This window comes from Miscanthus floridulus, chromosome 9 (assembly GCF_019320115.1).
Source record: "Miscanthus floridulus cultivar M001 chromosome 9, ASM1932011v1, whole genome shotgun sequence".
Taxonomy (NCBI): Eukaryota; Viridiplantae; Streptophyta; class Magnoliopsida; order Poales; family Poaceae; genus Miscanthus; species Miscanthus floridulus.
The window spans coordinates 127,351,791-127,379,243 of record NC_089588.1 but is presented as its reverse complement, the minus strand read 5'-3'; the positions used below and the strand labels follow the sequence as shown (position 1 = coordinate 127,379,243).

The 27,453-nt window shown below is 46.7% G+C and overlaps 3 protein-coding genes and 1 pseudogene across 3 annotated transcripts; 1 reads left to right on the top strand and 3 right to left on the bottom strand.

Moving 5' to 3' along the window:
* The first annotated feature begins 4,655 nt into the window (after positions 1-4,655).
* LOC136480877 (protein MID1-COMPLEMENTING ACTIVITY 2-like) lies at positions 4,656-5,081 on the top strand. Its single transcript, XM_066478309.1, has one exon. The coding sequence runs from the start codon at positions 4,656-4,658 to the stop codon at positions 5,079-5,081; it is 426 nt and encodes a 141-aa protein (XP_066334406.1).
* A 452-nt stretch (positions 5,082-5,533) lies between these two features.
* On the bottom strand, positions 5,534-6,925 carry LOC136480875 (uncharacterized). The gene has a single exon (XM_066478308.1). It carries the CDS (start codon positions 6,893-6,895, stop codon positions 5,534-5,536), a length of 1,362 nt encoding a protein of 453 aa, XP_066334405.1. The 5' UTR covers positions 6,896-6,925.
* Positions 6,926-7,093: 168 nt separating this feature from the next.
* LOC136482928 (endoplasmic reticulum oxidoreductin-1-like) lies at positions 7,094-9,746 on the bottom strand. Its single transcript, XM_066480079.1, has 4 exons — positions 9,023-9,746; positions 8,786-8,917; positions 7,499-7,754; positions 7,094-7,402 (listed from the first exon to the last, which is right to left on the bottom strand). Exons 1-4 carry the CDS (start codon positions 9,458-9,460, stop codon positions 7,215-7,217), a joined length of 1,014 nt encoding a protein of 337 aa, XP_066336176.1. The 5' UTR covers positions 9,461-9,746; the 3' UTR covers positions 7,094-7,214.
* Positions 9,747-19,104: 9,358 nt separating this feature from the next.
* On the bottom strand, positions 19,105-19,806 carry LOC136482927 (uncharacterized; annotated as a pseudogene).
* Positions 19,807-27,453: the final 7,647 nt, after the last annotated feature.

Sequence of the window (27,453 nt, the reverse complement as noted above, 5' to 3'; positions counted from 1 at the left end):
CAGTTTTGCCGAGTGCCACAGCCTGGCACTCCGCAAAGAGGTCAATTTTGCCGAGTGCCACAGTCTGGCACTCGGCAAAGAGGTCAATTTTGCCGAGTGCCAGATGGTACCACTCGGCAAAGACTATTTTTAAAAAGATTTTTTTTAAAAAAAAATTGTTTCTTTGCCGAGTGCTCAGCCCTGGCTCTCGGCAAAAATTCAAATTTTGCCGAGTGCCAGTCCCTAGGCACTCGGCAAAGCCGGCGTCAAATATTGACGGCAGTTATTTTTTTGCCGAGTGCGGGCTTGGCGCTCGACAAAAACTTTGCCAAGTGTCGATTTTTGGCACTCGGCAAAGAAATTTTTGCCGACAAAATCTTTGCCGAGGGACCTTTGCCGAGTGCGGCACTCGGCAAAGCCTTTGCCGAGTGCTTGGCTGGCTTTGCCGAGTGCCCCTAGCACTCGGCAAAGAGGGCGTCTGCAGTTGTGTTCTTTAATACAATGATACATAAAAATTTTGCGTATTCGAGAAAAAAAACACTCAGGTATGCATTGTTTACTCTGTCCGTTCCAAAATTCAAATCATTATTAACTTTGTCCGAATTCCAAGTAAAAACTAGTAAGGTGGTCCATGCAATAGTATAGGTAGCTAGTTTTTTTTTCACAGTATCATTTAGATCTTTTTACACGAAAATATCTTTTAAAAATAGTTTTTGTTTTTTATTGTAATAATTGTCCTCTCTCCGTGAGCCCTCGGAATGAAATGCACAGGTCGAACACAGGTCCGTGCACAGGTCGAGCAGCACCGTGACGGCCCGCGCGTTGTCTGAGTTCTCGATGAGCTTGCAGAGCACCCACGCCGCCGTCTCCTTGGCCGCCTCGCTGCCGGCGCCCGCGTCGAGGACACGGACCACGTGCGCGATGGTGCCGCCGACGACCAAGTCCCCCATATGCGCGTCGGACCCGGCGATCACCGAGACCGCCTCCAGGGCCTCCTCCTGGACGCGGGCTTCGGGGCCCTCGCCGCTCTCGGTGTCGTCGCCCTTGTCGTGAGCGTCGCCGTCGCCCTTCTTCGCCGGGGACCCGCTCCTCGACGAGCTCCAGCTGCAGGAGCAGCTCGCGTTCCTCGTTGACACCGGCCACCAGCTGCCCCTGCTCGACGTCAGCTCGAGGAGATGATGCGCGCGCGTGCTCCTGGACGTGGAGACCTTCTCCGGGCTGATGGAGTACCTGGCCGGCGCCGGCGACCTCAAGGGCGTGCACCGGCTGCTCGGGCTGGTGTGGCAATGCTCGCCCTGAGGGTGTTTGATGAAATGCGCGCCGCGTGGGCAGAGAGGAAGAGGTGGAGAAGGAGAGAGCAGGGGCAGAAGAGACATTTGATGCCCGTATGCTGACTTGGATCCCTGTTGGCGCGAGGGCTGGCGTGCCATTTGAGCAAAAGTGGCATTTTTGTGTCTGTTTTCCGTCTTTGCTGATGAAAATATAGCGGCAACTGTTGAGATGCTATCTGAGGAGGTGCCAATCTTTATAATGGTAAAAAGTTAAATCTCCCTTTGATGTATGATATGATGATCAGTTGGTAGGAGTTCAGTTGGAGACAGTAAGCATAAGCAGTATATATTATGATTATCATTATTATATTCTAAGGTGTCTAGTAAGTCTACTCCCTCTGTCCATATTTATCTGTCATTTTCCGTTTTCGTACCACAAGTTTGACTAAATTTGTAGAAAATACGTGCAACATTTATATCTTCAGATAAATTTATTAAAGAACTAGATTAAAAGATCTATCTAATGATATCAATTATGTATCATAAATATTAATATTTTTTATATAAATTTAATCAAAGTCATTTTTCAGAAAACAAGAACGACATATATTTAGAAACGGACGGAGTATCCGGCTAGGATTAGCATCAGATCAGGATGAAATGTGAGGACGGACTTCTTTAAACAGTTGTCTGCACACGCGTTGGGTCGTTGGGAGTCCTCAGGAGGTCCGGTGGAGTTCCCGGAACTCCTCCCTCGGATGTCGCAGCCCACTGCATCGTCCTGTGTGGGCAGGCATGCTCATTGGACTGCGGCTCTGCATATGCCAGTACATCGTTGTGTCCACTGTGCACTCGTTGTTGTTTTATCTTTTTTCTCCTTTCGCGCAGACGTTGGCCAATATTTTGGTACCGCTCCTACATCCAGCTTCACGACTATGTAAAGTAACATGTTGCTCTTCTTTTGTATCCGTAGTAGGAGCAGGTGTCGAAAGACATCCCGGTTGCACTGTAGCCATAGTAGGTGCAGGGAACAAAGTCACTGTAGCAGCATGACAGTCTGACATGTCTGTGTAGTAGGATTAGATAGGTAGAGTTGTATATATCTCTTTCACTGCAACTTAGTAAAGAGAGCGAATTCAGTTTTGCCATCTTCTAGCTAAGTTCTGGCCAACGCTAGTGCTTGTGCTATGTGTGCTCTGTTCTCCCTCCCTCTTTTACCTCTAGCCTAGTGTGTGCGAGATCGCCGGTGAGCGGACTGCTCACCCGTGCGAGTGATCTCGGGCTAATAAACTATACCAATGCAATCAAATGAGAAGAGTGGGATGAGCGGGACGGGCGGAGAAGTGGACAGCGGGATGTGGAAGAGGATAACAACGGCAAATAGAGACAGGAAGGACAGGAACGAAATAAATAGGAGAAGAAAGAAAAAACAGAAGGATATTATAGACGTCTCATCATTTTTATCTACCATGAAAAGTTGTTTTATTCAACTTTCTTCTAAAAAAATTGCTTCATCATATATATTAGCCAGTGGTGAAGGTAGAGCAAATTAGCGGAGGGGTGTGTTTGCCTCGTATATACATAGACTTGTCGTATAGGGTACATACATGGTAAAATTTTAATCATAAAACGCACCCACTAGCTATTGAGTAGCTTCGCTCCGATAGGAGCTAGAGCCAGAACAGTAGTTTTAACTGGAGCTTTACTGAACACAACTGAGTTGGAATAATGGAGAACTCTACTAAACAAATCCTGAGTTGGAATGGAAAGTTCAGGGGCAAATCTATCTAATACTAAGGCGGCCGGGGCTCAAGCCTCCCCTTACCACCGTCAGAAGCATGGAGCCCTTCCTAATTCCACCTATAAATTTATACAGAATAAGAAGGAAGTGTCCCTCCTAGTACATATTCTAGATCCCCACTGGCCACTGGAAAGCTGGGGAAGATCCGGTGGACTCCCTGAGATCTCCATCTCAACTCCCGGGGTGTGAACACCCAGTCAGCAAAGGCAAGCAGTAGTGCTCGGCTAAGAGAACGAAACCGAGGCTGCTCTGGTCCGAGTTGCGCTTGCTCCCTGTGTCTCCCCTGCAGCTTTGCATAACCCCTGCTTTGCCTTGTCGTAGTCGTAGGTCATCTGTGGTGGGAGCAGCAGTCAAACATAACTACACAAGGCTTCTAGATGTACTCCACCGGACGCCCATGGCGCCACAGGGTAACTCACGCTGAAACCCTCGTCAACCTCCGAACCATGCATGCAGATCAGGCTTTAGGCGGAGCAACTCTGATCCATCTCTTGTCCAGACGAACTATATACATCAAACTAGTTCACATTATTATCTAAATTTTTTTTATAAAAGCAAATACAACTAAGTTTCCAGTCTCTTCATGCAAGTTATTTGTGTTACCTCCTGCTAAGTGTCACATCATTTCTCACTAAATGTCACATTATCTTTCACTAAGTACAAGTACTATTTTCAATCTAATATCATATAAGATATATATGTTATATTATTTTGTAGTTGGGCATATATCGCTGTGTCCAGCAGTAGGTTTTTATCATTGCGAACGAACGTTGCCCTTACTTCGATGGAGAGAGATGTATTGGAACAGAGAATCGTCAGAGAGCCTGAGAGGCAAGGTTTGGTCAACAACTCAACATTGTCTGAGTTGGAATGGAAAGCTGGGAAGTCCCGTGGAGTCCCTGAGACCTCCGTGGCTCCATCTCAACTCCCGGGGTGTGAACGAAACCAAGGCTGCTCTGCTCCGAGGTGCGCTTGTTCCCTGTGATGACTCCCTTGCAGCTTTGAATAAACCCTTTGCCATGTCGGAGGGCATGTGAGGCGGCCAGGTGGGAGCAGCAGTCAAACACAAAGGCTTTCCAGAGGTACTCCGCCGTACGCCCATATGGCGCCACAGATCAGTAAGTAGTAACTCATGCTGAAACCCTCGTCAACCTCTGAAGCATGCATGCATACATGCCAGTTCGGCTTAGGACTTCGGAGCAACTCCATCTCTTATCCAGACGAACTAATTCACGGTCTGAAACATTGTGTACTCCGGCCTGAATGAACCTATATATACAGAGGCCACTGGCTGCCTGCGTGCAGTGGCATCATATATATGGTCCGAGATCCTTTCTTGCTTCACTGTACCATCGCGCTACAAGCTAGCCAGTAGCTACATTCTGCACTCGAGCAGCGTAGGTACATCAGATTGAAGAAAAAAAAAACAGACTGCACATCTCATTTCAGGGTGTGTTCAGCTCCCTGCCACATTCAACCTCAGATTTTTGGAGCTATATAATAGAGTGTACTACGTTCATTCAGCCTCACTATACGTGTTACTCTTGCAGGATCGACCATCGCTGCGTGCAGTCACCACGCCAAGTACACAATACAACAACAAAATGGCGGCGTTTTGGGACATCGTCGGAAAAGCGGCCAACCTGCTCCAGCTATTCGGAATGGACGCCGTCACCCTCATCGCCATCGCCGCGAGCTTGCTGCGGTTCCATGAGATGAACAAGGAATGCAGGAAGCTCGAGGAGCGCGTGCGGATGCTCCGCCTGCTCCTGAACTCGCCAGGCGGCTACTGGGTCATGCAGCGCCTGGAGCTGGGACATCTGCTGACCACTGCACTGAAGGAAGCCCACGAACTCGTGGAGTCCTACAACAGGAGCACGCTGTTTGCGCGTCTCCGGAGAGGCAGGGGCATGGCCACACGGTTGCGTGATCTGCGAAGTAGCATCGACTCCTACTGCAGCCTCATCGTGTCCGTCAACGCCTTCATCCTCGTCGTGGAGGCAGACCCTCCGTCGCTTGTTATTAGGTGATCATCAGATAGTATTGGCTTGGGTGGTCAGAGTAAAAATACATACATAGTGCATGTAAGTTGGTTATTAGTACAGAAGTAAAATGCATCAGCAGTCCCAAGCATGCATGTCCGAGGATCATGTCCCAATCACAAAGTGGTTTCACTAAAAAGAACGACTAGCCGAGAAGACGTTGGTTTGACCACTCCAAAAATTACTCAGGGCAAGCGCCTCGAATCTATCATACAGACAGGTATAAAGACAGGTCATACAACCCACAGACAGAGGGTCCATCTCTAAACTGTTTAATGCTTTGCATGTAGTTAGGATCAACTATAAATAAATTTTTGAATATCATTATGTGGCTATTTGATAGAAAATGTATCAAGGATAAACAAGAGCAACATGATTACAATATTTTTAAAAACCATCAATATAATAATTATATTTCATATAGATGCAACGTCTTTTATCTAATTTCTTTTGTTTCCATAGCGTTGCCATATGTGCTCGATTAGATCCTTCTTGAGTTTCCTATGTGTTGGCCGAGCTTTGATAGTGGAATTTCTACAAAGTACCTCTGCGAAGGTAGGATTAGGGTTGTCACTTGTATGCACTTCATGTGGGAGCACTATCGTCGTACTTGGATTCTCATTCAAATCCAAGACTTCTCTAATTGAATCCTTCTCATCTTCCACTATCATATTGTGAAGGATAACACAAGCTTGCATTATGTTGATAACATCCCTCTGCTTCCATAACCTTGCCGGTCGACGAACAATATCAAAGCGTGATTGCAGCACACCAAATGCGCACTCGACATCTTTCCTCTCCCCTTCTTGCATCAACGCAAATAATTTGTCTTCCGCCGACTGAGGGGTCGTCACCGTCTTCACAAATACTGCCCATTCTGGATATATTTTATCGGCAAGATAATAACCCATGTCATATTGTGTTCCATTTACATTATAGTGTACCGCAGGAGCTTCCCCTTTTATTGCTTGAATGAACAGTGGTGACTTGTTTAGAACGTTTATGTCGTTCTGAGACCCGGCGGTACCAAAGAAAGCATGCCATATACGAAGATCCCGAGTTGCCACTGCTTCAAGGATCATAGTCACCGCTTCAAGGATCATAGTAGGAACGCCTTTATCACCACGTGTGAACATGCCTGCCCAACCTTTCGGATAATTCTTCCATGCCCAATGCATACAATCGATGCTTCCCAACATTCCTGGAAAACCACGAGCCTCATTTTCTCGTAATATTTTTTCTAGTTCATCGCTTCTTGGAGGGCGTAGATATTCTTCACCGAATTTTTCAATCACCCCTTCAGCAAATTTTCCCAAAATCTCCAAACAAGTGCTTGCAGCTATCTTTAACACCTCATCAAGTTGATCAGCCGAGGTTCCATAAGCTAGCATCCTGATAGCCGCGGTACACTTTTGAAGCGGTGAAAGTCCATTCCTACCAGTAGCATCGGGTCTTTGGGTGAAATAAGGAGACCAATCACTGAGTGCATGCATGATACGTAAGAACAGCGGCTTATTCATCCTAAATCTCCTACGGAACATCTCATCGGTGTAGATAGGATTTGCAGAAAAGTAATTAGCGACAAGATCATCATGAGCTGCTTCTCGATTCCTTGGTATGTACCTGCGCGGTCCAGTTTGACGGCGACGGCAAGATACTGTTGATGCTTCTCCATCGATGTAGGCCTTCAATTCCTCTTGTATCATATCTTCTAAGATTCCATCCTCTGCTAGCATATCTTCTACGGTGAACACCTCTGCAGGATCAAAGTCCTCAGCATCTTGCACCTCATCTTGCTCCATAGGAACTAACTAGAGCAGGGCGGTGGAAAATGAACTAACTGGTGCCAATTTATAGTATTCAAGCTTCTGCCTCACATTCACATAGCTAGCACATTCACATTCAGATGACATGTTCACATTCAGATAGCATTCACATTCAGATATCATTCACATTCAGATAGATAGCATTCACATTCAGATAGCATTCACATTCAGATAGAAAGCATTCACATTCAGATAGCATTCACATTCAGATAGATAGCATTCACATTCAAATAGCATTCACATTCAGATAGATGCAGTCACTAGTAGATGAAATAAGCAGCTCAGATGCAAATTATTAGTCACACTTGACATGGTTGATCAAACCAGTATATCTAAAGTGGAACAAGCATGTGAAAGAGCACATTTGCGTACATTTTGGACAGTTCTCTTTGTAAACAGCATCCCATATCCTTCTTGCTGAATCACCAGTATAGCCAGTGTATCGTTCAGGATTCAGTTGAAGATTCACATAAGTCATCTCGTCTGAAATCAGTACAACAGTTTGATAATCATCATGAATGATAATAAATAAGAAACAAAGAATGTGCAATAAACTAGATCAAGACAAAAATAAATTACTATTATCAGTCTCGTCATCAGATGTCCAAGGATTGTCAGTTTCAACCCATCCTTTGAAAACCTTGCTGTCAAGGGTTTTATCAACGGCAGCCTGTGGTTTTCCTTCTTGGCACATCATACTATCTGGAGAAAGTCCACTGTAAGGTTTCCTGAATGGTTCAGGGAACTCATTCTCCGGGCACTCACAGACACTACAATCTCTAAGCTTGCACATTCCATCATCGGGCCAAAAAGGGCAGTCACACCACAATTTAACCTTACAAAAGACAAGGAACAACACATGACTTAGAACAGATGAACCATTGCTTCAAAATTTATTTTTAATGTGAGCATTTTGGTGGCATCACATATAGCTGACAGTGACACTTCTGTTTTTTTAATCTCAGCATCAAAGATGAATTATCTGAATTGTTGCGGCTACACTTAACTTTAGGTGTACTACATACATGATTTTTTAGATGATTTTTGAAACATTGTGACATGGTATTTTAGTCCTTTAGCTAACATATAGAGTAGGCAGACTAACAAATACAAAACTATAGTTCACTGTGCAAAATTTGGAAGAGAACTTAAAGGGTTCACATTTCTGCACATAGATTTTCATCTCCACTCCTCACTGAGTAATTCGCGTGAAATGGTAAAAGTAATCTGAGTACATATGAGACAAAAGTGTATCTTTACAAAATAGTCGCCACACCAATCAATTCCATTTTGCAATATGCAAAGGCTTACACATAAATATCAACAAAGATCAATAACATTCTCTGCCACAAACTTCCTAAACTATAGGGGATATAGGAATAGAATCGGTAAAAAAATTAAGAGATACTGGAACAATTAGTTCAATTAGGATAGCTAATAGGTACCATTAGATGGTCCACAAGACTAGATTGTGCACTATTTCCACCATCAAATTCACTTTAGAATAGTAGAAAACTGATAAATCACACTCAACTGCTCAGGTAAAATATATATATATATATATATATATATATATATATATATATATATATATATATATATATATATATATATATATATATATATATGACAAAGAATCACACAGTCGTCACGACAATCTTCCACCTATAAAATGGCAGAAGCACATTGAGGGGAAAAAAGTAAAGACTGCATAACTCCGTAATCAAGCATTCAAGCATCAAATTCTCCAATCAAGCACGCATGAATAGACTCTATCTCCCCATTGGAGTGACACAATATACATTTCCACTAATGTGCCAAAATCACAGTCCAGGACATTAAAAAAAACAATCCATGAGTGCTCACCTTGAAGTACCTGAAGAAGGGCAACTTAACGAGTTCCTGTAGGATTGGATGCAGGACCTCCTCGTTGATGGCGCCCACCGTCTCATAGTCGCAGCAACAGTCCTCCACAATCCCCGTGTACTTCCTCGCAGCCTGAAACGGACCACACCGCCACCTCAGAAGTCCGAACCGCATCAACTAAATCAAACCCCCCAAAAGCAGCTAAGCAAATCGCAATACCAACGGAGAGATTCTTACAGGGCAGCCGCAGCTTCCTGGTGACGAGGAGGGGATGCCCGGGAAGCTGCGGTAGCTCACGGCCACGGCGAGGAGGGCTGAAATGGGAAGCCACCTCCGTTGGATTCTTACAGGGCAGCCGCAGCTTCCTTGAGTAGCAGACTGAAATGGGAAGCCACCTCCGTTGGATCCGTCGTCAATGGAGACTGGCGCCGTCGTCGTGCCCTCGTCGACGCCAATGGAGGTTGGGCGGGTCGTTGCTGCTGCGGAGCCGCCACCACGTCCACCACGACCGAGAGAGCGGGCCACCAGCACCGCGCCGCCACCACGCCCAAGGGAGAGAGCCCCCAGCGCCGAGCCACCACCACGACCTAGGGTTTGGGCTGGGGCCGCCGCTGCCGCATCCAACGCCGAAGCTGTGGATCCCTTCTTCTTCCTAGCTCCGACCGGCGTAGACATCTCTGCAGCACCCAAATCGAAGGCGAGGAGGGCGAGGTGGAGATGGATGAGAGGGACTGGGGAAAGCGACGAACTGGAGCACGAAGATATGGCGGGCGGAGATGATTTGGCGCGGAAACATCCCGCGCACCCAAATCGTCGCTGCTCCCGCGCGCGCCGAAGGCTGTTGCCCACGCGAGATCCGGGCGCGCCGACGACGAGGCCGTACAACGGAGTCTCGGACGTCTCTTCCGTCTGGGAGCACGGGACAAGCCCGTCGCCTCGCGAGGCGACGGGGTGCTCGTCTCTCCGCTACATTGGGGGGCTTTCTGCAAAATCGTCATCAAAGAGACGGGAAAAAGACGTCCGTTGTACGTGCCCTCAGCACGGTATTAGATCATTCGATCCTTGGGCCGGTACTGCATGCCTTGGTCGTCAGTTAAGTTAGGTCCAGCCCAAAGAGATTAACACTTCCGGCCCAAGCGGTTCATCAATCGGGCAGCAGTGGGCCGATCCAGTCAGATCCCATTGCTCCACTCCATCTCCTCGGAACGCAGCTCCGTAACCCTAACCTAAACCACCGTTCCATTCCTCTCAGCCGCCGCCGCCGTCAGCTGCTTATACAAGCAACTAAGCGGTAGTTGAGCTCCAGGGGTTGTTTGTTTGTTCGGTCGCTCCTAAAATTCATGTCATATCAAATGTTAAGTTGTAAGCTAATTTGCGAGACGAATTTTTTAAACCTAATTAATTCGTCATTAGCATATGTTTACTGTATGCTCCATAAATGTTTACATTCGATGTGACAGGAATTTCAGGCCCTTAGTCTCGCAGACATGTCCAGATCCAGATTCCGCATCCGGGCGTGAGGCGTCCCCGTGGACATGTCCCGCTCCCGCCGCGAGAGCGAGCGACGCCCGCGACCGATGCTCCCGGAGCTGGCCTGCCGTGGGAAGCAATTCGTCGAACAGCTGCAGCGCGAGGTTGTTCCTCTACCACGCGCACGCCAGCTGTCCGTTTGGCGAATTGCTTTGCCCATGCCAGGCCCTGCCTCGGTTATACCGCCGCCTTCAACCAGCTCGCTAGCTGTGTTCACAAACTAATTTACTTACCATCTTCTTGTGACATGGGATCTTGTTTGGGTAATTGTATCCGTCTCCTGATCTATCTGATTTACTGGCCATGCTATTCGGTCTGCTTTGTTTGAACTTTGAAGAAACTCTCTGGACAAATTCTATCCTGTCAGGATGCACTTGGGCGTCAAGTTCATTACCAGGTAAAATTATCTGTGTTCAGTGTCCCCGTTCACTAACTGTAGTCATCTAAAGCATATGTATGCGGCACATACTGGCCGGATTTGCTCACTTGTAAAACTCGTGAACTTCTATTACCTCCACTAGAACATGCCGGTTGCTTTCTTCTAGTAGTGTTTTTTTTTTCAATTCATTGTGGTAATAACTAATAAGATGTCTCTATGGAAGTTTGATGCTTTTAGGAATGTATTATCGTGAGGCTGTTAGGGGTCTGCAGATATGTTTATTATGTTCTGGTGTTCTTGCTTCCGACAGGATGGATGTGTAAAATTTGTATGTTAAATAGTTTGAAGGCAAGGCCACTAGAATGCAGTTATGGCTAATCGAAACATATTTCCAGTGTGAAAATTTCTCTGCTGGTTTATTGAATCTATATGAACTACTTTGTTTTTTTAATCTAGTATGATGACGCCCTAGTTCATCGCAAAACGTCTTGAAAGTTCAGATGATTATTTCTTTTGTATTTTTGTATTCATATGAATTTATCAGAGCCACTTCAAGCTATTACTGTTGCTTTATCTTTGCAAGATGCTGGTCAGTTTGACACATTTGGAGCTGACCTTTCTGACAGCTAAATGTGAGTGCAGGACATGGGGACAGAGGGATAGATATACTGCAAATCTGCAATGGCCTTCTCTTGCCACAATATTGGTTTCCATGCAGTCCTGAAAATATGTTCATATAGTTTTCAGGTGAAAGAGTTGATAGCAGTGGCAGTTGGGCAACAATAATGAGAAGTGAAAGATCTCTTGAAGAAACCGTAGCTAGAGAATGTGCATGGTGCCATGAGGCCACCGCCAGGACTAGAGCATCAACATTTACTTTGAGCAGCAGCAGATCTTGAGGAGGATGTGCATTTTCAATATTAGTTTCAATTTTAAATTGTGCATTTAGCATGTAATGATAAATGATATTAATGGTAAAAGCACTTTTTGCCATCTGTGTTCAAAATCTCTTTTGAGTTCTGAAAATGATATGTATGCAGTGAATTTTCATGAAATTCCATCATCATTGAAAATACATTGTCTATAAGAGCCACTCCAAGAGCCTCTATAAATTTCAATTTGTGTATCCCTATTTGGAGGAGGGGTTGCCGTCGGCCAGTGAGGTGATCTTTGCTATGCGAGGCCTCATGGCATGATCTGCTCCTCTACAGTTATGATTGGGATTTATAGCTGGCACTCTTCTCATGATTGTCTATGGGCTATGGCTTCTATATTCTCTTGGAATTTTTTTTCCCCACAGTTCCCTGGCTTCAAACTTTGCTCGCCTCTCTCTGATTCCCTTTGGGCAGAGATTTGATTATCATCCTGTAGAGTGTTTTCATGGTTAAGAGAAGCTGGAGTATCCTAAACTGGAGCTTTTTTAGTGGTCACAAGTGGCTCCACTAAAATAGTTATTGAAAAAAAAGTTCTTTCACTAAAAAGAACAACTAGTTTCACTTCCTCAAGAAACGTTGCTTCGGCCAATTTGAATGAAAAATTACAACACGATATGTTGGGCTCCTTCTTGGGCCTGGGCTCCATACCTGGGTCGTCAATTAAGTTGGCCCAGCCCAAAGAGTTTAAGACTTCCAGCCCAAGCTGTTCACCGATTCGAGCCAGATTCCGTTGCTCCACTGCAGGCCTCCAGCTCCTCTATTTATACAGAAGCAACGCAGCTCCGTAACCCTAACCTAAACTAAACCACCATTCCATTCCTCAGCCGCCGTCAGCTCCCTACAAGTAGCTGTGCTGACGGTAGTTAGCTTTTCTCTCGTGGACATGCCCCGCCGATCCAGATCCAGATTCCGCATCTGGCGGCGCCAAGGACATGTCCCGCCGCCCGCGACCGATGCTCCCGGAGCTGGCCTGCCGTGGGGAAGCAATTCGTCGAACAGCTGCAGCGCGAGAGGTTGCTAGGCCTGTGCCTCGACCACGCGCAGGCGAGCTGTTTGGCGAATTGCTCCACCCATGCCAGACCCTGCCTCGGTTATACCGCCTTCAACCAGCTAGCTAGCTGTGTTAACAAACTAATTTGTTGACCATCTTCTTGTGACATGTAATTTTGTTTGACTGATTTTATCCGTCTCCTGCTCTATCTGATTTACTGGCCATGGTGTTCGGTCTGCTTTGTTTGAAGAAACTCTCTGGACACATGCAGTCCTGCTAGTGTGCACTTGAGCGTCAAGTTCATTGCCAGGAAAAAAATAGATGTGTTCAGTGTCCTAGTTCACTAATTTCGGTCATTTTGTGTATGTATGTATATATGTATGCGGCACATACTGGCTGGATTTGCTCACTTGTAAAACACATGAACTCCTATTGTCTGCACTAGCACATGCCTGTTGCTGTTCCTTGTTCTTCTAGTCGTGTTTTTTTTCAATTTATTCATTGTGGTAATTAGATGTCACTGTGGAAGTTTGATGCTTTTAGGAAAGTATTATGAGTATTATGAGGCTGTTAGGAATCTACAGATACAGATATCCGTGTTTATTAAAATAACAATATTATCATGTTCTGGTTTTCTCGCTTCCAGGTTCCAACAGGATGAATATGTTTGTTGTAAAAAAAAGGATGAATGTGTAAAATTTTGTATGTTAAATTGTTTGAAGGCAAGACCACTAATGCAGTTAGTTACTCCAGTTCTAAACCGAACGTGGTTAAACAAACATATTTCCATTGTGAAAATTTTCTCTGCTGGTTTATTCAGTCTATATGAACTTGTCTGTTCTTTTTAATGCTGAGTACGATGACGCCGTAGTTCAACAGAAAGGCCCCGTCCGGTTCAGCTTAGGTGTTGTTTAGTTGCACTTTATTTTGCAAAAATTTTCAAGATTTTCACATCGAATCTTTGGAAGCATGTATGAAGCATTAAATATAAATAAAAAATAAAACTAATTACACAATTTAGACGAAATTCACGAGATGAATCTTTTAAGCCTAATTAGACTATGATTGGACACTAATTACCAAATAACAATGAAAGTGCTACAGTACCCTTTTCCAAAAAATTTCGCGAACTAAACAAGGCCTTACCCCGTGTTCGTCGGCTTCTTTTTTCAACCGGATTGGTATTTTTTTTTACAATAATTCAGCCAGAATAGTATTTTCAGTCAATTTCAGTCAAGTTTTAGAGCAGCGAACAGGGCCAAAATGTGTTTTCTTAATGTATGACGTGCAGTGGTTGAACGCCCAGCACCTACGCCTCTGCTTTCACCAGGCCTCCGCTGTCGCTGCTCTTGCCTCCTGAGAATTTTTTTTATTTTTAATATTTTTTAAACTATTTTTAAGGTCACGTTCGCTCGCTGGATGAATATGTAAGAGGAAAATATTGTTCCGGATGAAAAAAGAAGCGGATCAAGCCAGGTTTAAGGGCACGCGAACGGAGCCTAAATCTAACATTGAATTTAAAAAAAAACTAACACTTTTGGCAGCGCCTAGGTGCATGGCGCGGCAAAATCTGGTCAGCGCAACGCTGAACAACTGACGTGGTAGGCTCTGCCGTGCCACCCCACATGGCACGGCGAGTGCGGATCCAGATCTGCGCGCGAGCCTCCCTTCCTCTCCCTTTCTTCCTCCTCCAGATCCGCCGCCCCCAAGCTCCCCTCTACCAACACCGCCGCCCCTAGGGGTCAATCCCCGCCACCGCCACCACCGGCGAGGCCGCCGCGGCGGCCCTCTCCTCGTCAGGGGTGACCCTCCAAGCCGCTCCCCCCCTTCTTGGGCAAGGTATTGCCGTCGATCTTTGGGATTTTGGTTGATTTTTTTTTGGATGCAGTGAGGGGTAATTAGGTCTTTGTTGATTACAATAGTTATTTAAATTAGTATTGTTAGTTTGTAGTAGTAGTTGTAGTGGTCGTTAATAGTAGTTAGTAGTACTAGTATTAGTAGTAGTAGTAGTTAGTTAGTAGTAGTTAGTAGTTAGTAGTGGTGGTAGTAGTAGTAGTTAGTAGTGGTGGTAGTTGTAGTAGCAGCAGCTAGTAGTGGTAGTAAGGTCTGTAGTAGTATTGGTAGTTAGCATAGTTAGTAGGTTGTTATTAGTATAGGTTTAGAGTTTACTTTATTTTTTAGTTTTATGCGCTACCCCAATTTCGAAGACTTATGAAGTTTCCTCAAATGGTTTTGTAGATGGATTGTTTAGTCCGTTTGTTTAATGAAGGAAGTGTTACGAAACAAGATGGTTTGTTTGAGGATATGGAAGAAGAATTGGAAATGTTTGATGATCCTCCTAGCTTCAGTGACCTTGTTTTGCGTGTGAATGAGAAGTTTGAGGGGGATTTCACATTGAAGGGGAGGTTTGATAGTGTGAAAAAAGGCACACTACGTCATAATGCCCTTGCGCGACCAGGCTCACTGGTCCCACTACACAAGGGTAATCCAAGGTTCAAATGTGACCGTGGCTGAGGTGGTGGTGGAGAACGGTTACATGATTGAGGATGTGGAGGATGGGTCGTCCTTTGATAGAGTTGGAGGCGATGGACATGAATGGAGGGTCGATGTGGACGCAACACTGGGAGATATGGAGCTGGACGGTCAGCTGACGTAGGAGCAGCTTTATTCGTCTCAAATGGTAGTCGATGAATCCAGGCGGATGTTAGTAGGCCTTATAAACAATGACTTCGATGTGGATAAGTTCGAGCGGGACGAGGAGGAGCAGGCGGAGGAGGAAAGGATTGGTGATGTAGTTATAAGTGATTCAAAGGATTCGGACGATGAGCAAGGAGGTACAGATGCTATGCTAGTGCCGGTTCATGTGAGAGTAGTTAGAGATGTGCCAGGACCAAGTCAAGAATAGCATGCTATGCCGGTCCAGGGAAGAGTAGTCAGAGATGTGCCAGAGGATGTTACCCTGTACGATTCATGGGTTAGGTTGAGCGAAGCACAGCAGTACGTTACACTAGAGCCTTACACAGCGACGGAGCTGATGCAACTGAGGTCAGTGAACGTACCTTTTCGTGACGTTCCGAACTATAGGGACATCAGCCTAACGGATATGGCAGTTTGTGACACCGGCCTACAGATGTGTAGGAAATCATTATACGACCATGAGAATGTAATCCTAAGCAAGGGGATGGTATTCAATACAATGTCTGAGCTGAAACTGTTTCTTCAGGACTATGCGGTGTATCACTATTGGCCGTACACCATCACTCATTCTGACAAGGAGCTGAGGTACCACGTGATATGCAAGGCAGGTTGTCTGTGGAGGCTAAATGCTTAGAAGAGAGAGAGAGCGATGGCAAGTGGAGGATAACTAAAGTGGTCCAACCCCACACATGCCTGTCAAATAAGGGGAAGGAAAATCATGCTCAGCTCACTACATGATACCTTGCCCGTCGCATATTGGGCCTCGTTGATGACGATAACGACGTTTCGGTGTCGTTCTTGATTCGGTCTATAATTGGATTAAGAGGTTACGAGCCCAAGTACGAAAAGGCTTGACGTGCTAAGCAGATTGCCCTGGTGATTTGGATATTGTGTGTAATGACTCAGTACAACCCCGACTTGAAATGGTTTATAGACACCGGAGGGAAGTACTGGCAAAACCACTACACCAGTGAGGTGAAACAGGTCATGCGGCGTGTGTTTTGGTCGTTTGCTCAGACAGAACATGTCTTCCAGTATTGTCGGCCAGTCATACTTGTTGATGGCACTTTCCTAACCAGACAGTACAAAGGCGTGTTGATGATGGCTGCCGCTATGGATCCGGAGGATCAGATAGTACCAATGGCATTTGCTTTGGCCGAGGGATAGAACGTTGATTCATGGTCATGGTTCATGCGGCTCCTACGGGTACATGTGCTTGGCTACCCTCGCAAGATATGTATGATCTCTGACCGTCACATAGGCCTACTTAATGCTGCAGAAGAACATCTTGAAGGGTTCCCGCCTCTAGTCCACAGATGGTGCATGCAACATTTCACTGCTAATTTCTGGCGCCATCAAAGGAAGAAGGAGGTTTGCGACAAGGTTAGGCCCTTTGATGTGTACGTACAGAGCACCAGTTTGAGGAGACAAAGAAAGAATTAGACAAGATGCTAAACACAAAGGGGAAGCCCTAGTTGGAGGGGCAGATGGCAGATAAGCCCAAGTGGGCATTAGCATATGATAAGGGTGGTTTCAGGTACGGCATCATGACCACCAACTCGTCGGAGTCATTCAACAAGGTCTTCACCGGAGTTCGAGCGTTGCCAGTGTCCGGAATCGTTGAGTTCTCGTTTCACAAGTGCAACGAATATTTTGTGAAGAGGTCGGGCCTTGCGCAGAGGAGGATCACAGGCGACATTTCGCCATGGGGAAAGGCCAAAAAAGAACATTTGTACGACGCTGAGTGTTGGGCGTAGTAGCATACCGCTGAGGCCTATGAACCAAACAGGCAGGTTTACAATGTATGGGCCAAGGGTGGCACGACCTTAGGCGGTGAACGTTATAGTGGTCGCAACTACCGAGTGGATCTTCAAAAAGTAGAGTGCAGTTGCAACGTCCCTCAGATTATGCATTCCCCTTGTTCCCACATGGTCACGACCTGCAGGGCTCACGGATATGACTACCAAGCTATGCCATACATGTCACCCTTGTATCTTCGATCGAACACCGTTAGTAAATGGGGGAGTAGCTTCGAGCCATCTAGACCCGACACAGTGGTCGCCTTACCATGGTCCCGACTACCTCCCGAATCCAGATCTACTAAAGGTAGGGAAGGGTAGGAGGAAGAAGAAGCGACTTAAGGGTGATATGGATGCTATGAGAGGTTACAACAGAGACAAGTACGGAGGGGGGGGGGACTTTGACCAGGCGCGTGGTACCAATTTGTGCTCCGTTTGCCATGAACCTGGTAACAAGGCTAGCAGGCACAGAAGACAAGGGCAGCAAGTGTACATGTCGCCCATATTTCAATAATGTTAATGTTAAATTTAATTTTGCTTAGCTTTTATCTATGCTTTTACGTACGCACATTCTTTCATATTTTGTTAATGTTAATGTTTGTTCTAACTTTTTCATTGCAAATTTGAAACAGGATGGATTAGCATCCGGAGTACCCCCTTCTTGAGCTGCACTATGACCAGGATCACTGACGTCGTACACTGCATGCTTCATAGCCTTTTTAGTGAGCATTAACATCCACCAACGTAGCCCTCGTGCATGCCACTTCCTTTAAATCGACGTCTCCAACTTCTTCCTTGACACCAAGGGCATAACTGAAGACACCACCAAAGAGAAGAAGTGCATACCAATGTCGGGTGCATCAGGTAAGGGAAAGGGAAGTGTTCCAATAGTTTGGTCGGGATCTTATGGTCCAGATTGGTACCTAGATCCACTAGAGAACTTCGCACTAGAGAGTTAGAAGGATTTCCGTGCAAAAGTTAAGTTGCGACCTTATGATAATAGGAAAGAATGGTGGCCAAAATGTTACCACAGTGAGAACTACGTAGTGCAAGTGTATGACGGTGGCCTTCATGGAGGGCGGCGGTTCTTCAGATGCCCTCGAGGATGGGTAAGTCATACCACGCAACTTATCATACTACTCATCTTCAATGCATACTAACAAGATTACGTATTGTGTTGAGCTTCAATGACGAGGACAACTGTAATTTCAAGCGATGGGTTGATCCACCACCCATTTACCCGTACATAGGATACATCCAGTTTTTTACAAAACCGCATTTTTGACCTCGAAAGGGAGGTTGAAACCATTTCAGCACCCAAAGAAGAAAACACTCAAGAAGAAGAAGGACAAGATGTTCCAATGGAAGACAAGGCAGTGTGCAATAATCCATATTGCAAGTGCACCTGCCATGGAAACATGGCACCTCCTCCACCCCCTCCACCATGTCCTCCTGCATACGGTGAAAATTGGTACTATGGACAAGGCTCTTCACAGTGGTCCTCGCAGCAATCTGTGTTCTCTGGATGCGAGAGTGATTAGGACCTAAGTTATGTTAGGTGAAGTTTGAACAACTGTATCGCATGTCTTTGAATCCTTAGTCTGTAGTTTGTGTGTTTGTTGTTTGGTTTAATTACCTAAGACATGTTAGGTTTAGCTCAGGACCTCTTTACCAAGCTTTTCGTACTACCATTTCATGTGTTGTTTGTGTTTAATTATGTATTGCACTACTTTCTTAGCTTTCAATTCCGGTACATGAACTCGTTTGATTAACTGCACAATATTAGAATGCAAATTATGACCAACACGAATGAAACAACAACACCTCAAAACAGTGCAGTACATGGGGACAACACACTGAAAAAGTACAGTACATTGGAACAACGCACTAGATCGGTCTGAAAGTTGCAATAAATGACAACACACTAAAAAGTCCAGTACATAACAACATTGTTCATTACTAAACATGAAACTACCAAATCTAACAGACTACTGAGTGCAACGAGGCAACTTTCCCTTCTTCAAAGCATCGGGATTCTCCTTTATTGCTGCTTCGCACGGCGAACACGCTCAAGCTTCTTCTCCTTCTCCTCCCTGCGCTGAGCAACATGCCTCATTTCAGCCTCTTCTGCGCGCACCTTTTCTGCTGCCTTCTCTTGGCGTCTCTTCTCCACCAACTCTTTCCGCTCCGCCTCCCACTCCTTCAATTTCCCCAGATACGACTTGTCTTTCTCCTTGATCTCGGTGTCGATCCACTGCTCCAAATCACAAAGCGGTGGAGGGATCTGCAAAACATGCAACTATTACACATACAACCTAATAAACCATACATGATTTCATATGACACATAAAAAACATTGCACAATATCAATTTCTCACCATCAACCCAATGTGGATCTGACGAGGTGTAGGGTCAAACGCGTAATTGTCATACATCCAGTACCTTTGCTTGTACGTTTCCTCCTCATTAGAAATCACTACCTTACAAGGATCACCGTAGTAGCACACCAGCACTGGAACACCACTAGGCAGTGGCAAATGGGTGAATGCAGTGCCCACCAACGTCCTATTCCAAATTTTGAACAAATCAATCATAGGGTTGCCATTTCATTCTAGGAACTCACAACAATAAACTTTACAAATCAATCGTAGGGTTTACCTTGGTTTGGAAGATTTACCACGCCTTGGCATCTCCGGAGTCCGATCTGGTCAGGAGGGAGGGAGGGGACGGTGGAGGATGGAGATCTAGAGGAGGAAGAAAGGGAGTGAGGGAGAGAGGTCAGAGGGACTGAGGGAAGGAGGAGGAAGGGAGGCCCTTGCGCGGATCTGGATCCGCCCTTGCCGCGCTAGGCGGGGTGGCGCGGTAGAGCCTGTCACGTCAGCTGGTCAGCGTTCTGCTGACCAGCCTCACCGCGCCACCATGCATGGCGCGACAGAGTGATTTTGCCGCGCCATGCAACTAGGCGCGGCCAAAAGTGTTTTTTTTTTCTTCAAAAAAATCAGTGTTAGATTTAAAATAGTTTAAAAAAGTGTTAAAAATAAAAAAATTCCCTCCTGGACGCTGCCAGCAGCGGTGTTCTTAAGTTCCAATGATTCTTTCCTTTGCATTTTTTATTTCGTATATATTCATATGAATTTATCAGAGCCACTCAAGCTATTGTTATTGCAAGATACTGGGCGTGGGCAGTTTGACACATTTGGAGCTGACATTTCTAACAGCTAAAATGTGAGTGCAGGATATGGCGACCAAGGTATATATATTTTGCAAGTATGCAATGGCCTTCTGATGCCACAATATTGGTTTCCATGCAGTCCAGAAAATATGTTCATATAGTTTTCAGGTGAACGAGTTGATAGCAGTGGCAGTTGGGGAAACAAAATAATGAGAAGTGAAATATCTCTGGAAGAAACCGTAGCTAGATAATGTGCATGATGCCACGAGGCCACCGCCAGGGCTACAGCATCAACATTTACTCTGAGCAGCAGCAGAGATCTTGAGGAGGATGTGCACTTTCAATATTAGTTTCGATTTCAGTTTTGCATTTAGCATGTAATGATAATGATATGCTTTTATGGTTACATGATAAATGGTAAAAGCATTATTAGCCATCTGTGTTCAAAATATCTTCAGAGTTCTGAAAAAGACTTGTATGCAGTGAATTTTCATGAAATTCCATCGTCTCGTTGAAAATATATGGTTTATGAGAGAAACTCCAAGAGTATAAATTTCAATGAGTATATGTCTCTATTTGCAGTCATTCCATGAATATTCGTCGTCTATTTGCAGTCAATGGGTAAAACTCAAGCACGAATTAGGTCCTTTTAGATAGATAATCACTCCAGATCCAATCATGAACCTGGATTTACATTTTTGAATGAATCCCTTAATTAAAAAGGTAAATGACCTAGATGATCACTTTGAGAATTCATGGACATATAATAATATGGGGAAAGGGACCCACGGCGCATTTCACTTAATAGGAAAATATTTATCATAAATCATATTTCTGATGGAATCCTAAAAACACATTTAGGAGTTTATTTTTTTAAATGATGCACGTCCATGGTACATCTATAGATGTATATTATCACAAAATTTGAGATTCAAACTAATATAAAAAAATTATATGAAAATAACAAATTTAGGTGCATATGCACCCGAAGACAAATTTTTAGTGCATATATGCACCTGAATTTTGTTATTTTTGTATGAATTTTGTAAAAATGAGTACTAAATTCCATGACAACGAAAATTCTAAGTGTATTTTTAGATGATTTTGTTCTTTTTGTATGATTTTTTGTGAAAATTTTGTAAAAATTTAGACTGCAGAATTTTGTTATTTTTTCAAAACTTCTAAGTATATTTTTAGAGAATTTTCACGATTCCAATGAAAATGAACTGTGCACTGAATATCTTCCGTTTTTTTTTTTTGACAACAGAAGAATATCTTCCGTTGAAAATCACAGCCGTCAGCACGATAGATCATTCGATGTGCGGCTCCTTTTTGGCCTGGGCTCCATGACTTGGTTAAGTTGGGCCCAGGCCCAAGAGAACATTTCCAGCCCAAGAGGTTCTTCGATCGGGCAGCAGTAGGCCGTTCCAGCCAGATTTCGTGGTTCCGCTCCAGCTCTCTATTTATATCGGCGCAACGCAGCTCCGAAACCCTAAGACTGTCTCCAACCATAAAACGCAAACACAAGACCTATTCCGCATTTGAGTCACATATAGGCAAAGGGTCACGAATCGAAAACCTGCCTTCTCCAACAGCGACCCAAAAGAAGACTCCCAGATTCCTCCGTCTTCGTCTTCCCCGCGGCCAGCCACCGAGCTGCGAGCTCCGGCGCGAGATCCGGCGAGAAAATCAAATAAAAGATTTGATCAAGCAATGAGCAGTGAGCAAGGGCAGATCCGCGAGTCGTGGTACCTTTGGATGCTGAGATCAACGAGCTCCTGGATGGCGGCGCGTAGAGGTGCCTCACGGCGGCGTCGATGGCGGCCTTGTCGTCCTCCCCCTCGGCGGTGTAGACCTCGGTGAACCGGCGCACGGCGCGGTGCCTGAGCTCGCGCGCGTCGGCCTTGGAAGCAGCGACCGTCCGCGCGGTGGTGAAGAGGTAGTTGCCATCGGCGTCGACCTCCCCGCCGTGGTCGAGGCGGAAGACCACGGGCGCCGGCCCAGGCGCGGCCCCTTCGACGCCCGGCGAGGAGGGCTTCCACGTGACGCCTAGACCGCGTCCCAGCCCATGGGCGAGGTGGAGGGCTCGGGGGAAGGGGCCGGGGAGGACCAGGCGAGGAACGGCAGCGGCAGAGCGGGGGCTGGGGACGGCGTCACCGCTTCGGGAGGGAAGGAAGAGGGGAAGGGAGAGAAATGGAGGGAAGGCAGAGAGAGGGAGAGAGATGCGAGGGAGGAGCGGAGGCAGGAGAGAGGGGAGGGGCCGCCGGTGGTGCTGCGCCGGCTGCTGCTGCTGCTGCTGGGAGAGGGCGCCGCGCGAGCCGTCTCCGTCCCCACCACGAGCGGTAGCTTCGAGATCCGGCTTCAGGATTTGCGTCGTCTCTCTCGAGACGTTTATTTGCCTCTCGGATCGACTTAGAACGCAAAATGCGTCCTCAATTTGAGTCATCCGTTGGAACGTGTTTTCGGTACAAAAAACACTGTGAACTACCCATTTTGTGTTTGGGTTACGTCGTCCGAGACAGTGTAAACCACCATTCCATTCGTCTCATCCGCCGCCGCCGTCTGCTAATTACAAGTCTCGCCGATTCAGATTCCGCATCCGGCCCCGTGACATGTCCCGCCGCGAGAGCGAGCGCCGCCAGCGACCGATGCCCGCGGAGCTGGCCTGCCGTGGGGGAGCAATTCGTCGAACAGCTGCAGCAGCGCGTCGTCGTCGTGGGCAGCGCGAGGTTCGCTCGACCACGCACTGCAGCTGTTCGGCGAATTGTCCTCCCATGCCAGGCCTTGCCTCGGCACCAGCTAGCTACCTGTGCTTACAAACTAATTTACTGACCCTTTTTCGTCTGACCTGACATGTAGTATTGTTGTTGCGATTATATCTGTCTCCTGCTCGGTCTGATTAACTGACCGTGATCTGAGTTGTCCTGTTGGTGTATATGTATATGCAAAATTAACTTGTGTTCAGTCCCAGTTCACTAATTTTGAGTGTATATGTATATGCAACACATACTGGTTGAATTTGCTCACTTGTAAAACACGGACGCAGATACGGTACGCCGTGACTTTCCTTCAAATCCAGCCGGACAAATCAGACCCAACGCTTGCTACGTTTGAAAGCAAGAGGAGGAGCGCAGGACGAGGCGACGAGGCCGCATCATGGTGAGCATGGAAGCGCCTGTCTTTCTGTCCCTTGATTCGTTTCAGAGCTCTCTTGAGTGATTCGGTTTGAGATGAGGATCTCTGAAGTCTGAATCCTATATGGCAATCAGGAAATAAGCCGGCAATTCCATTCAACGAGTGAACGGTGTTCTTGAAAGTTCAGATGATTCGCGTATGAATTTATCAGGGCCACTTCAAGCTATTCTTTTTGCTTTATGTTTTGCAGGATTGCAGGATACTAGGTTCAGTTTGACTCATTTGGAGGTGACAATTTCTGTGCAGGACATGGCGACACGAGGGCCTCAGGTATACTTCAATGGCCTTCTGTTGCCACCATGTGCTGCCCGACGGACTTGCTCAGCAGTCAAGCATGCCTGATGAAATTTACAGCACTAATAATAGTGGTTTCGATGCAGTCCTGAAAACATATTCATACATGGTTTTCAGGTGAAAGAGTTGATAGCAGTAGCAGTTAAGGCAACGAGAAGATGAAAGATCAGAAACCGCAGCGACAGAATGTGCAAGATGTTACCACCACCAGGGCTAGAGTTGATAGCAGTAGCAGTTGGGGCAACGAGAAGATGAAAGATCAGAAACCGCAGCGACAGAATGTGCATGATGTTACCACTACCAGGGCTTGAGCAGAAACTTTACCTTGAGCAGCAGCAGATCTTGAGGAGGATGTGCATTTTTTCAATTTTAATTTTGTTAGCTAATCCAGTGTATTCCTTATGTGAACACAGCAAGGGAAGGCGGTGCCAAACTGGCCCCCTGCTGTGACACTGTAGCGCTGAAGGTGCAGGCGTCGCACCGCTCACCTACAACACTGTAGGAACAGGCAGTGGCCGGCGCAGAGTCAGCCCTGTCAGGTTATCTAGTTACTGTTGCAGCATGTGCGCTGTGCTAGGATTAGATAGATAGAGTTGTATAAATGGACATACACGGCAACTCAGTAAAGAGAGTTCAGATTTGCCATCTCACACACAGGGCTTTGGCCAACGCTGGTATCTTGTATTGTGCGTGCTTGCTCTGTTCTTCCTTCTTCTTTTAGCTTTAGTCGTAGTGCGTGGCACGTACAACGTCTACTCGTGGTCGACACGGCTAGTGGGTGCTCGGTAAGATCGGCTGAGTGGTTCACTTGCCTGAGCCGGTGATCCAGTGGGCGAACAAGTGGTATCAGAGCGACAGAGTGCCGTCGCCAGTCTAACCGATGGCGACGACAGGCGGTTCGGAGTTGGGCGACAGCACTGGCACTGCTGTGGCTGCCCAGCCACAAGAGGAGGTCGTTGTTCGCACGGTGCGGGAGGTCAGCGACACCAGTTGGCCGACGCTGACTCGCACCAACTATGAAGAGTGGTCGGTGACCATAAAGGTCAAGCTCAGAGCCCGACGGCTCTGGAATGCTGTTGACAAGGGCATCGACAATGAGGAACATGACATGTCAGCGTTGGAGGCTATCCTCGCTGCTGTACCGGCGGAGTACAGGGAGTCGTTGGGGGCGAAGAGCTCGGCTAAGGAGGCGTGGGAGGCTATTGCGGCGATGCGCATCGGTTCCGACCGCACAAAGAAGGTGATGGCCCAGCTTCTGAAGCAGGAGTACGCCCTCCTCAAGTTCAAGAATGGTGAAACGGTGGAGGACTTCTCCCTCCGCCTGTAGACGCTCATCAGCAAGCTGAAGAGCAACAGCATCACCATCGATGAAGAGGAGGCGGTCTCCAAGTACCTCCACTCCGTTCCGGCGGAGTACATCCAGATCGCTCTCTCCATAGAGACGATGCTGGACTTGTCCACCCTTACAATTGAGGATGTGACAGGCCGTCTGCGGGCGGTGGACGAGCGCCTGGAACAGGCAACAGCAACGAAGGATAGCGGAAAACTCCTGCTGACGAAAGAGGAGTGGGCTGCTCAGAGGAACTCCGAGAAGACAGCCTCGTCCAGTCGCGGTGGCAAGGGCAAGCATCGCGACAGGGCTTCTTCGGAGAAGAAGCAGGTCGACCCCAACGCCTACCGACGTTGCGGGAAGATGGGCCATTGGGCATGAGAGTGCCCAAATCGCAAGCAGGAGAAGAAGGCTCAGGCTCATCTGGCGTAAGCCGATGATGAGGATGAGGCCACTATCCTGATGGCGACGTTCTGTGCACTGCACGACGTCGAGGCCGAGGAGAGGAAAGAGGCGACGACGGTGGAAGGACCTGGGAGGGCCCTGAAGACCGTCAACCTCGACGAACCATGCGCCCAAGTTCACCTCGGGCGTGTGGGCGCCGACCAGGAGCAGCGGTGGTATCTGGACTCTGGTGCCAGCAACCACATGACGGGCTCCAAGGAATCCTTCTCCGAGCTCGACGGCGATGTTACCGGTACAGTGAAGTTTGGTGACGGCTCAAGGATGGCTATCCAAGGGCGCGGCACCATCATCTTCAGATGTCAGAACAGGGAGCACCGCGTATTAACAGATGTATATTACATCCCACAGCTGCGTTCCAGCATCATCAGCATTGGTCAGCTGAATGAGCACGGTAGCGAGGTTCTGATCAAGGATGGTGTCCTTAGGATCAGGGACCGGGAGCAGTGACTTCTTGCCAAGGTGAAGAGGTCCCTGAACCGGTTTGAAAGCATCTAGCCCCCTAGTTAGGTTTCGGTGATTAATGACAATATAAGATTACTATGATTAACATGTGTTTTGCAGAGGCAATTAAGTTAGGTCATGGTAATAGAGATCGATTGGGCAATCGAGGTGGTCATGCCCCTACGATGGAAATCATTTCGGTTTTCAAAGGATGGACGACAAGGTTAAGGATGGACTAGTTCTAAGTGTCGATTGGATTTGGAGAGACACTTAGAGTAGTTTAGGACTTTGTTTTTCCTTTGGCCGTACTATTAAGGGGGGTATGGACAGGTAGCTTGACCTAGGTGAGTCTAGTGAGTTAGGTGTCGTGCACACTTGTTAAAACTAGCACTAGGTAGCTCCAAGATAGCCCTTAGATCCAATGGAGCAAACTTCATTCACATATGATTGAGAGTTGGAAGTGAATGGAGGGTCAAATACTGACCAGACGCTGGCTCAGGGTCCGGTCAGTTCATTTGACGAAGGTGTGTGCGTCTGGTTTGACCGGACGCTGAGAGGCAGCATCCGGTCGACTCCAGTAAGGTTCCAGAGAGGGAAAATCGTGACCGGACGCGTCCGGTCAGTGCTGACCGGACGCTGCCAGCGTCCGGTCACACTGTAAACGCTAGAGTTCTGGGTATACTGACCGCAGCGTCCGGTCAACATGACCGGAGCGTCCGGTCACCCCACAGAGGTACATAACGGTTCGTTTTTTAGCCCATGTTATAAATAGAAGCTCCACTCGTGGTTGGGGGTACTTTTGCTCATTCCAACAGCTGACAAACACCTTAGAGAGTGCCAAGAAAAGCAAGGTCCTAGTGAGGTGATTGAGATTTGAGAATTCCAAAGAGAGCCCTCATTAGTGAAGATCAAGAGTAGCAAAGTGTGCATCCACCTTCTCATTAGGCTTGTCGTGGTCAAGTGAGAGTTCGTGCTTGTTACTCTTGGTGATCGCCATCACCTAGACGGCTTGGTGGTGATTGGGAGCTTGGTGATCATCCGGAGAGCTTGTGGATGACCCAACTAAAGTTATGAGCGGTTGTGGGTGATTCACCGCGATGGAGTGTCAAAGAATCAACCCGTAGAGAGCAGTTGATCCTTGCGCGGATCAAGAGGGAGCTATACCCTTACACGGATGCTCCAACAAGGACTAGTGGTGAGTGGCAACTGTCCGATACCTCAGCAAAACATCACCGTGTTTCCTCTCCTCTCTTTACTTTGTGCATTTACTTTGAGCATTTACTTTGAGCAATTCAATACTTGTCTTTACATTCATAGAATTGCTATGCTAGAGTAGGATTGGAATTTAGGTTGCAAGTCTTTTGTGCGGTAGAACACTTAGAAACACTTTCTAGGCACAATGGGTTAATTGGGCTAACCGTATGATTTAATTATTGCAAA

Coding starts and splice junctions, on each gene's coding strand:
- LOC136480877 (XM_066478309.1), top strand. CDS start 4,656: ATGGCGGCGTTTTGGGACATCGTCGGAAAAGCGGCCAACCTGCTCCAG.
- LOC136480875 (XM_066478308.1), bottom strand. CDS start 6,895: ATGGAGCAAGATGAGGTGCAAGATGCTGAGGACTTTGATCCTGCAGAG.
- LOC136482928 (XM_066480079.1), bottom strand. CDS start 9,460: ATGTCTACGCCGGTCGGAGCTAGGAAGAAGAAGGGATCCACAGCTTCG. Junction 7,755..8,785: donor CCTTCTTCAGGTACTTCAAG/GTGAGCACTCAT, acceptor GTCTTTTGTAAG/GTTAAATTGTGGTGTGACTG. Junction 7,403..7,498: donor TGATGACGAGACTGATAATA/GTAATTTATTTT, acceptor TACTGATTTCAG/ACGAGATGACTTATGTGAAT.